Source organism: Cinclus cinclus, chromosome 9 (assembly GCF_963662255.1).
Source record: "Cinclus cinclus chromosome 9, bCinCin1.1, whole genome shotgun sequence".
Lineage (NCBI taxonomy): Eukaryota > Metazoa > Chordata > Aves > Passeriformes > Cinclidae > Cinclus > Cinclus cinclus.
The window spans coordinates 5,712,208-5,725,882 of record NC_085054.1 but is presented as its reverse complement, the minus strand read 5'-3'; the positions used below and the strand labels follow the sequence as shown (position 1 = coordinate 5,725,882).

General features: G+C 44.5%; 1 protein-coding gene across 1 annotated transcript in view; it reads left to right on the top strand.

The window, feature by feature from the left end:
- The first annotated feature begins 4,360 nt into the window (after positions 1-4,360).
- UBE2E3 (ubiquitin conjugating enzyme E2 E3) overlaps positions 4,361-13,675 on the top strand; it is a 53,554-nt gene continuing 44,239 nt past the window's right edge. The window contains 4 exon segments of the mRNA XM_062498573.1: positions 4,361-4,651; positions 4,653-4,715; positions 5,196-5,398; positions 7,535-7,585. Of these exon segments, the coding sequence (XP_062354557.1) occupies positions 4,361-4,651; positions 4,653-4,715; positions 5,196-5,398; positions 7,535-7,585 (608 nt within the window).

Here is a 13,675-nt window from a genome sequence, read left to right as displayed (position 1 = left end):
CTCAATGTTATAAAGAATCCTAGCTAAACAGCTAACTCCCGTGTTAGAAAATGTTGGCAAAATTCTCCTCCTGATTCTACTGAAGCATGTAAGGATTCAGAGAAGGAAAGATATCCTGAAAAGTCTTGTAAGAATCCCAAGTTCCAGGCCTCATGACAGGCCTGTCTCACAATTATCGCTGAGCTACAGCAGCCTCCAAAAAGTCATTTTTCAAACAAGAACAATTGAAGCACAGCAGTATTCTGGCTCCTGCCTTCATTTCTTCCACCCAGTCTCCTTCCATCCTTCCTCCACCATATTCTCATGCCAGACTTGGTAAGGTGGAAACACAAACCCAACAGAGGGGCTAAACACCAGATGACAAAGGGACGAGGAGGTGGCTTCCTAAGGGCTGGTTCCTGTCTCCTGCCACATCAATTTTACTGCTCAACAAACTTACCTCCTCTGTTCTTGCAAATTCTTGTGAACACAAGTGAAACATAGTAGAAGACATTGCTCTTTAGGGACTTATTTTTCCTTCATAAACCCCAAAGAACCCACAGCATCACAATGTAAGAATAATCCCATTTATGGTGAAGGCACAACAGGATGAGCTGCAGCTACTGCAGGCTTCCTGTACTCCCTTCTGTAAGTCACTACATCCCTTCTTGGCCCAAGATTTTTGCCTAATCTGCTTTCCTAGAACTCTCTGTTAAAACTGTTAATTATCTTGGGACAATACACACTGAATATTTGAAAAAGAGCTACCTGACAAGAAGCACTAGTTGTTACTGTGACAATACCTACAAATAAAAACACAATCTTAATTTTACCCCATTTACTTTAAAAAAAAAAATCTAATTTCCTCATCCTGCAGCTTGTGCCCATCTATCTGCAGCACTGTAGCAGGGTGCTGTAGTAGGGCTCCAGCAGGGGCTTTAACACAACCTGGAATGGGAATACACTTAGGACAGAGAGATGCATTGCTAGGTGATGAATTTACTGTCAGGAAACTATGACTTTGTAATAAAAAAGATTAAGTATACAACTGTAAACATTAAGTAGCATTTTCAGCTGAGCTGCTCTTAACCATGAAAAATGTATGCTGGCCTTATTTTACCATCTGTACACCTTAAAAATGATCAGGGCCAGGAGATCAAAATGTTTTTCACCTAGTTTTGGTCCCATTGTTTGCTATCTAATAACTGCATGTCAGATGGAGGAGAGTCAGCTGTGAATTCCTAAACATAGAAAAATACATTCAGATGTCTGTGCAGCCCAAGGCAGCTGTTCAACCTCTGTGTGCTAACAGAAACTTCCTATCTGTGCTCTGACAGAACAGGGAGGTAGACAGACCCAAAAAGACACTGCACTTCTGAAAAAAAAAAATCTACCAATCTACCACCTTTGCAAACAGGGCATCTAAAAAAAAACCCAAAGAACACAAAAGAAACAAAACATAAACAACAAGGGAAACTGACTAGGAAGAAAATGTAGGCCTCACCCTGAGTGCCCAGGACTTCCTTAGGAAGGCTCTGCAATGCCAGCTGCACTTCCACAATTTGAGCACACCATAAACTGACAGAGAAAACACATTCGTGATGGGTACATCAGTTAAAATTACACTGACGTCAAATTATGAGGGATATGAAAAGTCACAGAGATGCAGATTCGTTACAACAGCTACTAAAATTGGCATTTCTCCCTCTCCTTCAAACTGTACCTTTCAGCACTGCCTTCTTTCTGTGGATGACAACCTAAAAAACATACCCAAGGAACATAGCACTTCCAAAGGACAAAGTGTCATTCTTTGAGACCTGATGTCAAATTAATGAATATTCAATCAATTATCTGTTATGTCCATATGTAACTGCTGTAGTAAATTAATTTTAATATAGTAAAAAATGCTGGGGAAAAAAAATGAAATCTAGAATAGTTTTTCAATTAGTCTCCATTAAATGGGCTTTCTTAATTTTCACTTTGTAGCCTGAAAGCCACAAAAGCCACACATGTAGTAGTTGATGTGGTGTGCAGCTCTCGGCCAATCTACTTACTTTCATTCCGCAGATGTACATTCTTCTACTACATTTTTGGGATGACTGCAGATTTTCACCTGCAATATTTTTAAAGACTTAATCCTGACTTTCAGAGCTCCAGCAAGCTTCATCGTGAACATTCTCAACAGAACGAGAGGAGAGGAGGGGGAAAGGCTCTCGGTGCTGACTGATAAGATTCTTGATATTGCTGTGCTTCCCTTTCACTAATTATGCCCAGATTGCTCATCATGCCAGACACTGTTTATGCTAGGAATTTTCTACAGCATACCTCAGGGGCAAATTGCCTGTAGTGGTGAGCTGGGAATTCTGTATAGCCTACTTTAACAAACAAACCTCCAGTATTCCTCCACATCGTATCATTCAACTTTCCTGCCAAATCTTCAGCATACTTTTCAACTGAGCTAACTTCAACTAACCCCAGAGAAGGGTATTCCTTGACACACAAGTTGTTTATTCCCTCTAGAGCACCGTATATGCTCTCTGACCCCTTGATCTTGTACAAGCCACAGTAGTTTTAAGTCATTAGACTGTTGGTAATGAAAGCTATCTAGGCAAAAGCTCTTGTGCTGGACAGCAACTGCCAGTCTTGAGACTTAAAGTAAATTTCACAAACATTTATAGTAATTGCTAATTTCTTCTCTGCAGGAGCCAGCTACCCACCACCTCAACCTCGTCTACTTTCCACAGCTAGACGATCTTTTATAGAGAAACTGGATTTTAATGCCAGTGTGATCAGGCTCTAAGACTGGAGTATTTGCGTTCTCTAAAGTGGTGGATTGCTTTGGGCAGACAGTGCGAGAAGCTGTTCCAGTGCACGCCACCACCGTGCATCTGCGATGGCCCAGAAAACTACATCTCCATACTATCTCACCTTTCTGTGACACCACAATTGCTATCGATCATCCCCCTTCCTCTTTAAAACATTTGTGATTCGGTGCGCCGGCTGCTCGCGGAACAACTACCGAATACTCCTGCTGGGGGTGGCGGGGCTGCAGGGCGGCCGGTGCTCCGCCGGCCCCCATGCGTGACAAAGTGCCGAGGGCAGGCGTTTGTGGTGGCGGGTGAGAAACCACCGAGGGTCCCGTTGCTGCGCGTGAGGTGTGAGGCCGGCGAGGCCGAGGGCTGCGGGGACCGCTCGACCCGCCGGGCATCGCTGTTGCCGGGCACCGGCCGGGCGAGCCCCGCGGCGGGCGGGAGGCCGGAGCCCCTCGGGAGCCGGGAGCCCCTCGGGAGCGGGGCTCAGCTGCGGGCGTCGCCCGGCCGGGCGGAGCGGCCGTCGAGGAGCGATCCCCGCTCCCCCCCCCTCCCCCCAACAACCCCCGGGCCGCCGCTTTGTCCTTGCCCGGCCCGGAGCACGCGCGCCCCCGGTGACGCGGGAGCGCGCCTGCGCGCGCCCCGGCGGCCGGCAGGCGGGAGCGAGCGCCCCCTCTCCCCTCCCCCCGCTCGCCGGGAGCTCCGCCGGGGCCGGGGCCGGGGCCGCGGGCGGGCGGGGGAGTCCGGGCGGGGGCGGGCGGAGCCCGGGGGCGGCCGGGCCCCCTCCCCGCCTCCGCTCCGCGGCGCGCCCCCGCCGCCCCCCGCCCCGGCCCCCCGGCCCGCCGCGGGAGCCCGCGCCGCAGAGCGGGGCCCGCCAGCGCCACCCGCCGGCCGCGGGGCCGCACCGCGCCTCCCCCCGTCCCCCCCTGCTCCGGCTCTCAATGTTCCACACTGCCCGGCCACAGAGCCGCCGCCGTCGCCGTAGAGCCCCCCGGCCGCCTCCGTCCCCTCCTCGGGCGCCGCGGGCCCGGCCCGGCCCCCCGCCATCCCGCCCCTCCGACCCAGAAGCGGGACAGGACGCCGGCGAAGGTAAGGGAGCGGCGGGCGAGGCGGCCGCCGCGGCGGCTGGGCGAGCGCGGTGGGGGGAGGCGGGGAGGAGGCGGGGGGGCTGGTAGAGGAGCTTTGTTCTTGTTTTCGGCGCTCGCTGCCTGGCGGCGGCCGGGGGCGCGGGGCCGGCCCGAGTTCACGCCTCACTTGGTGCACACGCACGGTGCGGAGCGGGGCCGGGCGAGCCGCCGCCCGCCGAGCCCAGCCGAGCCGAGCCGAGCCGAGCCGAGCCGAGGCGGGCTGGCGCTCCCCACAAAGCGCGGCCGGGCGGCCGCCTGGATCCAGCCCTGCCGCAGCTCCCGCCGCTCCTCCTCGGGCCCCCCCGGCCGCCGGGGCAGCCCCCTCCTTCTTTCCCCCCCCCACCCCCCCGCCTTTCCCGATCGGCGGAAAAATGTCGGTCTGCCTGGCGGAGCTGCGCGGGGAGCGGCGGCGGGGAGAGCTGTGCAGAAGGTGCAGTTTGAATTATGCTTCTTCCCCCTCCGGCAGCTCTGTGGTGGCCAAATGCAGTTCTCGCTGCTGGCCATGTAAATAACCGGGGCTGCTGCTACCCCAGTGGCTTTAAATGCATCGCGGGGCTTTTCCCCTTCCTAAAAAAAAGCCCTGCCACCGAGAAAAAAACCAAACCTCGTCGTCCCGTTTCCCCCCCCCGCCCCCCCCGTGCCAGCCCTTTAAATGCTCAGAGCAAGTGTACATTTCCATCTGAAATCAACGCAAGTGTTACTGGCAGTGTATTTTGTCGGAGAGAGGGGAAGAGGGGGGGATCTGGTGTTTGGACCCAATAGAATGCTCTGCTCCAGTGTAAATATTTACAGGTTATTAGTGACTTTTTAAAAAACATTTTCAGTGAGGTCTGTTATTTACAGTGTGTCATAAGTTATTAATGTTCATTGCCTAAGTACCCTGCTAAATCTGTCTCATGCCTTAGAACAAAGTCGACAATTGGCATATCTTTTAAAGTATGAAAAAAATGCGAGTGGGTTTAAAAATTGGAAATATCTGTATTTTCAGCAGTGTAAATATTGCTTTGTAGCTGTCAAACTCCAGCCCTTGGGTATGAGACAAAGAAGTATATTTTGATTAATTTCTCACTGAAACCGACTTGTCACCTATTCAGAGTTTTCTGTAACTTGGGGAATGCCAAGAGAGAGTCCTGCCGGTTGTATGAACTCTGCCTCTTTTCTTCCCCAAAAAAGTTCTGCGTGATATCCAGTGATAGGCAGAGGTCAGTGGAACTTGGGGAATGACAAGAGAGAGTCCTTCCTTGTGTATTAACTCTGCCTCTTTTCCTTCCCCAAAAAGTTCCCCACGATGTCCAGTGATAGGCAGAGGTCAGACGATGAAAGTCCAAGTACCAGCAGTGGTAGTTCAGATGCCGATCAGAGGGATCCGCCTGCACCTGAACCTGAAGAGCAAGAAGAACGAAAACCCTCTGCCACCCAGCAGAAGAAGAACACCAAACTATCCAGCAAAACTACTGCTAAGCTATCTACTAGTGCAAAAAGGTAATAGGGACAGCGAAACTTCCTGCAGTATTTTATCACGGTATTTGGAACCACGGTACTTGTGCTGCACTTGTCAGGGCAGAGGGATTCTTCTTGTAAAGCTATATGGATGGGAGTGAACTATCAACTGCCTGCTAAGCAGTGTTTTAATTAGTCCAAGTCTTGTTGGGGTAGCAGTTACACAGACCTGTCCTATGTCTTTTGAACAGTTGGTACAGAAGTTGGTAACTTACAGACTGACTAAGAGGGGAGCGCCTAGGTGCATTTTGTATTGGCAAAAATATGTGAGAGAGCTTCGTAACTTTTTTTCAGAGTTAGGTTTCCATGCCTGGTTGGTATAGGGTGGAGTCTTCCTGGAGTATTTTATTATGGTCTGTGGACTGATGACAGGCAATGCTGTCTAATTAACGAAGTCATAAAACCCCAGTGGCTTCTCTGGGCCTTATGAGAGGTTTTTCATGATGACGCGCAGGACAGCCTTACGCACCTCGAAGGAATGGGCTCATTCTGCCGTTCTTTTGGGAGAAACTTGGGTGATTTTTCCCCCTTAGGATCTGTGGATTTACACCGTGCCTTTCTACAGGTAGCCTCTACCTTTAAATATGAGAATCTGCAGAAACCTTGTTTAGTTACCTTGGTTGCTTTTTGTTCACATCTAAGTTCTTTGGCAGTCTGGCTCTCAAGATGTATACTCTGGTAATTTTCTCGAAGATCAGCTGTGTGAAATACTCAAACTTTAAATTATTTAATTCCAGCTGTCTTTGGAGATGAAACATAACTTGCCAGTCTTTTCGCTGGAGTTGCTTTTCTTTGCAAACATTACAAGTATTCTGTAGCAAGAAAAGTTGTAAAATAGTTGTAGTAGCTTCAAATTTTGCTTATTCAGTGTGAGTGTTGTAGTTCTGACTTTTACAAACACTTTAGTAATTATGCATTGGACTTAAACTTAGTAAATGCTTTTTGAAATATGTTAAAATTATTGCAGAGAGTGGCTGTGTGGCTCTGATGACTTTTGAGCTTGTTAAAAAAACCCTTTGAAATAGGACTGGCCAAAGAGAAAAAAGCTTTGCAACTCCTGTGTAGCACTTGTAATTTGTCTTTATTTGACCAGCCTGAGATACAGGTTTTTGACACTGAGTTTTCCCATCTTGTCTTTATTTCACTTAATTGTTGCAAGTCTAATTCCACTGCATCTCGGATAGTTCAGTGGGCTGACTGAGCTTGTTGGTGTTAATGCAAGGACATCCAGAGCAGTTTCTGTTAGCTCATCTTTTAACACCTGCTATATGCAAGAAATTCACAGTATTGTTCATATGGGTCCTTTTATGAAGGGAAGTCTTAACTTGATGTTTTTAAGAGGAGTTTAACATGTATTTTTAAATTGCACCTCTTATGTACCTAAATAAATTTAAATTGACAGGAAGTTTTCAGTACTCATTTTTCAGATCTTAACTCCTTGTCAATGTCTGTAATAGAATAAAGTTACACACAGATTATTTCAAGTTATGGTATCACCTTTTTATCACATAAATACAGCTACTGTGTAAGGTTGCAGGAGGTAAGGCAGCAGAAGGTATGGAGAGTTGATCCAGAGAGATTATTCCAGTAACAGAGACAGCCTGGCAGATCTGCAAATCCACTTTTTAAGCACACAGCAAAGTAGTAGGTAAAATATTGTGAAAAGAGTGCGTCTGCTGCCAGCACGGTTCAGTTGAGCCCCAGTCACAGGTCCTGTAGCTCTGGTTTAAAGTCATTGTCAAATCTGCCTGTGCAGGCTCCCCCCCCCCACCACCCCGCCTCATTTGCATATTAGCTTGAAAAGAAAATCTCCCTGGTAAAAAGTGCTCAGATGTGAAAAAGAGTTACTTTTCTGAGTAGCTGTGGGAAATTTCTACCCAACTCAGCTGTAAGTGTTCTGTTTACGTACAGCGTGGAGCAGGAAAAAAGCTGCAAAGTTTCTCAGCTGTGGGATTTGGGTTATGCCTCTGAGAACAAAGAGGAAGCAGCCATGTTAGCATTACTGAAGGCAAAGCCAATCTTGCATTTAACTGCATGGTGGTAGAGGGCAGTGTAATTCCCTGATTTATTCTATAGACTATCTCAAATGCTTTGTGTCTGTTCTCATTTCACCAACAGAATCCAGAAGGAGCTAGCTGAAATAACCCTTGATCCTCCTCCTAACTGCAGGTATGTAATGGCTTCTTAAATTGCGGTCCGTGGTAGGAAATTAATGTGCTCAGGTTAACAAAAAGCAAACTTAGTGTTTTCCACGGGTGGCTGTTAGGCAGAAATTGCATACAGCAGATTGAACCAGCATACAAAATGTTTGAAACTGAAGTTTGATATTTTGTCTGCATGTTGGACTTGTAGTCATTAGTGATTGATGTGCACAATAAAATCTATTCAGTTTGTTGTTCATAGCTGGTTATTGCCTTTGTGAAACATTAATTATATGAACGTCAAAACAGGCTGAAGATTTCAACTTAATGTCTGCATGTAGTTTGAACTGGGTTTTTGAGTGCTGAGTTTCCAGAGTGATCTTTTCATTCTGAAGTAAAGAACTGCATGTGATTTTTATATGCTTTCTCTTAGTATGTTGTTTAACAGATAAACTGAAGTATTGCCTCTAAATTTATGTGTCTGCTGGTCAAAGTTGCCTCTTGATAAAGAATATTTTTAAGGAAGTTCCCAACTTGGGAGGCACTCCTGTTTGGTTTTAGAAAATGAAATTTTGAGCATGGAAGACTGAGTGATTTAGTTTTAAAGTGATGGTTTGGAACTGAAGCACTTGATCTGTAGGAAAGTTAGATAGCAGCACAGTTAGCTGATTTCTTTTTATCTTTTGCATGTTTTACTTTTGTTTAAAGGATGCATAAAATTCTCGTTAGCTCTGAGCACCCAGTGTTCAGATTTGCAGTAAAGCTAGCTTTAAATAATGTTGCTTTCATTTGAGATTTGGAACTGGAAGGTATCTTAATAACTCATGTAACAGTGAGCCATGTACATGTTTTTAAAAAAAAATGCTGGCAGTGCTTTCTGATTCTTTGTTGGAATTGTTTGGCTTTTGAATAGTTGGAAAGGTTTGGTGGGTGTTTTGTGAATTTGATAAAATATGAGCTGTTCTTCTGTCTCACTAATCCATGAGTGCAGGGACTAAACCAGAGCAGTGTTCTGTTGAATTTGTGGTGAAGGCGTCTTGTCCTGAGGACTGTGCTGTAGATTGCCTGTGGCAGTCTGATATGTTTGCATGCAGGGTCAGTGGCTCTATTTGTTTAGGGTATGGTTTTTTGGGGTTATATTGTGGGGAGATGAGTTTGGTTTGGTTTTAAATAATTACTTTAGATAACCTTAAATAAATCACTGGGATCTAGTTTCTGTGTTGGTCCCACACTTTATATTTGGACCATCAAAGGTAGAACAGAAAGTATTTAAATGAAATAGAACCCTGATGCTTTGCTTACAGTTGCCAAAAAGATAATTGTAGCAGTTTTGGGTACAGCAAGTTACAGCTTTTAGAAAGAGAAGCTTTCACATTCTGCAGCACTACCTGATACTTGGCTCCCTGGGAAAGCGTGTTCCTCTCATATTAGCACAAGAGTGTTGCAGAGCATTTTGCTTGTGAGCTGGTACAGCCAGATGCCCAGGAATGATACTGAGAATGATGAAAACCCCCCAAAGTGTCTAAAATTATTCAAGTTTCTTTCCTACAGAGAGTAGGAAAAAATGTTATTTTCTTGCCAGTGAGGAAGTCAATGCTTCTGTTCCCATAGGTATTTTTAAGAGGAGTTTAGTGGATTTACTCAGTAACAACTTTATGATGAGTGCATTTTTATCTTTTGCAAAATAAAAATATCTACAAGAGAAACAAGCTTTTCTAACAGGAGATCTGGGTTTTCATGATAAACAGTTTGAACAGAATTTCAGTGCCCAGAGTACTTGCTGTTCCATTGACACTGACTTGTTAGAAGGAGCCTTTCTGGTGCCAAGAGGTAAATGCAGCGGTGTGTTATGTGCAGAAACAGTTGACACTTTTACTTTCTTACAGGGTATAGTAGCACAGATTAGGCTACAGACAAGCACAGCAGGCTGATGACACCTCTGCATTGCTGATCATGCAACAAGCAGCTACTTACTGCATTTCTTGTGAAAGAAAAAGAATTTGTAAAAAAAACCCCAAAGTATTTAAAAGCCTATATAATTTGGGCATATTCGCGTGTGCTTTAGAAATAAAAACCTTGTGTCTAAGTTCTCCCAAAACTAGTTTTACATGCACAGTTGTTTCTCTTCCAGTTCTAGAGAACACCCTTATCATTTGCAGTCCACATGTTGCAAGCTTCACAAGAGTACAACTGGCAACTAATGCTCTTGGATGCTGGTAGTCCTTCAGGTTACTCAGTTACATAAGTAATGAAAAATTAGCAATTTTTAGAATGCAGTAATGGCACACATAAAATGTTAAATGTTACTTTAAAAGGATATGGTACAAATACTAAAGTAAAAATATGTTGAACTCTCTCCTATCATGCTAAACACTGATATCTGCTGCCACTTCTCACCTGCCCGCACAACTGCCCAGAGTCACCCCATGGGAGTGACCCGAGGCTGATTTAGCTACTCTAAAATGACACTGACTGGCTGCACTGTGATTCTCATGCAAAAGAGTTGTGGATTTCCCCAGCAGTTGTTGATCCCGAAGTCACATCTATTGCTATAACATCTGCTTTATAAAAATGCCAGAGCCCAAAGAAAGCCTTGTTCCTGGGTATGGTGAGCAGGCCTGGGCTGCACACTGACTTCTATTTTAGGCACTGGGATAGCAGAATGGCAGGCACAGTAAAACCGGCTAAACAGTAGTTTTCTCTTGCCTGTCTCAACAGTAAAGATTGGTTTCTGATTCTGTTAATTGGGCAATGAATGGTTGAATAAATAATGTTGTCATGTAGCATGCTGTCATGTTTGTGAGCAGTGAATACGAGCTGCATCTCGGGGGTAGCAACTAAAAAAATTTACTATCTTCAATGCTGATAGCTTTACTCTTTAACATGCAGTAGTACTGAATTCCTGTGATTTTGGTGTGATTTTCAAGAAAGACAAAGCATCAAAAGCAATAAAATTAAATTCAGTTTTTGGCTGCTAAAGATATTAGAGAAAAATTAAGTGCTGCTTTCACTCATGTTTTCTTCTGTCCAACAGAAGAGCCTGAAACAAGTCAATTACTGTCCAATACAAACCATAACATTAGGGTGCATGGGTAAACTGAGGACAGGTATCTGATTCCATTTTTTCTAGCTTTTGCTGGCTTGACTCAAAGCTGTGCTACTTGATGCAGTGTGCTGTATTTAATTTCTTTTGTGCTTTTAATAGCATAAACCAAAGCTAAAAAGATCTTGGCCCTATTGCTCCTAGGCAGCTCAGTTTCAAATCATGGCCAAGCACTTACACATACTTCAAGGTGTGGAAGGGTGCCAAACCCCAGTGTTACAGACTCTCAGGTAAATGCTGCAAAGGTTTCGTACGTAGTGCATGGTAAATCTGGGCTGCCGAGATGCTCTTAAATAAGTTTGACATATCTGGAATAACTATTTTCAGCTCGTAGCATAACACTGTGTGGATCAGAAGTTACTGCTCTGTAGTTAAGATTGTCTGAGGCTGCTGTTGTGACCTGCCCAACTTGGAGGCTGCAGTTCAGGTGGAGCTGGGTACTGCTCTATCCAATGCCCATTGGATTTCCTGGATTTTAGGGCTGGCGCAAGTGGGGCTGTTCCCAGGGATGCTGTGATTTACAGCAGCTTCCTCTAGCTGTTCATGGCTGCCCTGCTGATCTACAGTAAAAAAAAATGTGCACTCCCAGTTTTCTTTGCTCACTCTTCCTCCTTCCCATTCCTAAATTAACTACTGTTCTTCTTTGTGGAAAAGTTTTTGAAGTTCAATTCAATAACACTCATGTCAGCTTAATTTATAGTTTACAACCCATTTTACAACAAATCCACTTTAGTGTAAACTTTGCAGGAAATGAATGCAAACACCAGTGTATCCACTCAGAGCATAATTCATGTGGTTTAAAAGGTGGTGAGTTGAAATAGTGCATCTTTCCTAGGCAAGCAGGAGAATGTAAGTCTTCTATCCTGTACTGTAAATTGGCTTTAATCTCTTGACTTAGTTAAACTGAAAATCAGATATTTGAAAGCAAATGGTTTAAAAGAAAAAAAGTAAAGTGGAAAGTCCAGGCAGAACACATGCCTTGGAGCACTGGTCAGACAAACAACTTGCTTTCTTTGTAGCTGCTGGGAAATGGGACTTATTGATATGGGAGAGCTGCTTGGTTCCCCCAGAAGCTCCCTGCTCTGTCTCATCCTCTAGCCAGTGAGTGCCTGACCTTATAGGTCTGTTGGAAAGAGATTTTCCTTAATAGGGATTACAATATTGATTCCTATTTATTTTCAGACCTTGTATGCTAATGTGATTTCTTGAGCAGTACTACAAAAGGTGGAAGTTGATTTTGCTGTTTGTAGCCTTTCCTAGACTTGCAAATAGATTGATGGTTTATGAGTAGTTCATTTTGAAATTATGTGTTTTAAAATAACACTCCAAAGTGTGTGGACTAAGAACAAATAGAAGCAAGGCGTGTATGGGGTTTGTTTTTATACAGGATTCTTCTGCTTCCTAAGAACTGCATTTATCCCTTTCATTACTGCCACATCTTGGGCTAATTCCACCCTGCAGTGTTGCCAACACCAGGGTCTGGAGTTTGACACAAAGAAGAATGCCTGCAAAACCCTGGCAGGCGAACACTATTACTGCTTCAGTTATGGACCCATGGATCCAGATGTTTGTAACTGTCGGACTGTGCTTGTTATTCCATCAGTGTGGGAGCACTGCAGTATGTGTTTAAAGCAATATTGTGAAGGTATTCCTCAGACCAGCAATTTAAGATCTTTCAGCTGAGCTGTCTGAAACAATGAGGAGCAGTGAACAATTGTGCTGGGGGTGCAGGCTCATCCACGTGCAAAGGTAGTGCTGGATTTGAGCTAATGCAGCCTTGTGTTTGTGAGGAAGGTGCTGCAGCTAAGCTTGTAGAAGCATTCCTTTTGTTAACATACTTTGCAGTAAGGTTATAGGCAAATGTTTACTCTGCAAACAGTTGTGCCTGTTGAAGATGTTACTGCACAGCTGTGGTTTGTTCCAGTTCTGCCATGGAGGTGACTACTCCAGTCAGAAAGTGAAGCAGATTCATGTGATTACTCTGTAATGCTCCCCAGGGAGCGGAAAAAAAGGGAAAAAAATAATCCAGGTTTGCTTAAATGGTTTAAATAGGTGATTCAAATGAACTCTGCTGGGTTTTTCCTTGCTCCTCTCAGAGTAGGCATTGTTCACACAAAGCCTTTTGCCACACACACCAGGATATGAATAAGCCAATCCATTCCTTTGTCTCTCAAATGTAGTAGTTTCCATCTCCCCTTTTTCAAAACTAGGCATTCTGTTGCTTTTATGAAATCAGGAGAAATAATATTTTGCATGCAGTCAAAATAGCGGGCCTTTATACAGTAGCACAAGTGTGTGCCCATCTTCACGTGTACATTCTTTTCTTCCACTCAAGCTGCTGACTTTTCAGATTGATGCTAGGTCCCCCAGTTTTGTGTTTAATCTGCTAATTTCTTGTTGGGCAAATGTCTTCATAGTGCTAAATACTCAATCCCAGTGAGGAAAAAAAAAATTGACAGATTTGCTAGTTTCCACCTCTACAGTGAAAACCCAGTTGTGAACACTAAATGGTTCCCTATAGAAGAGCAGTTGATTAAGGTGTGTAAGAGATATGTTAAGAGTACGCTCACAAATACTTGTCCTGAAGCTGAACAAGCAAAATTTTTAAAAAATCACCCAAACTCTACTTGATAATGTATCTTGTGACACTTACATTATGCTTTTTATTTTTATGTCTCTCCCTGCCCAGCACTGTGTCACCACTGAGTGTAATAAATGCATTCTACATGAAAAGAAAGCTGAAGTTTGCAGAATGGTTTCAAGAATGCAACCCACACAATTATTTCTAATGCTTCCTTCCCTATACAGAAGTTTGCAGTTAAAAAAATACAATTAAGAGGGTTCATGGCTCATCTAAAAACATGTTTGAAGTAACTCTCAAATGAATATTGAAATTCTGCTTGTTTGTATTGCCCATCTCTGGTTTGTCTAGAATTATTTCTCCTGAGCATTTTCTTCTCCTTCTTCCTGCCTGTTTTTCTAACCAGAAGACTGTAGTCCAGGTCAGAGTAGGAA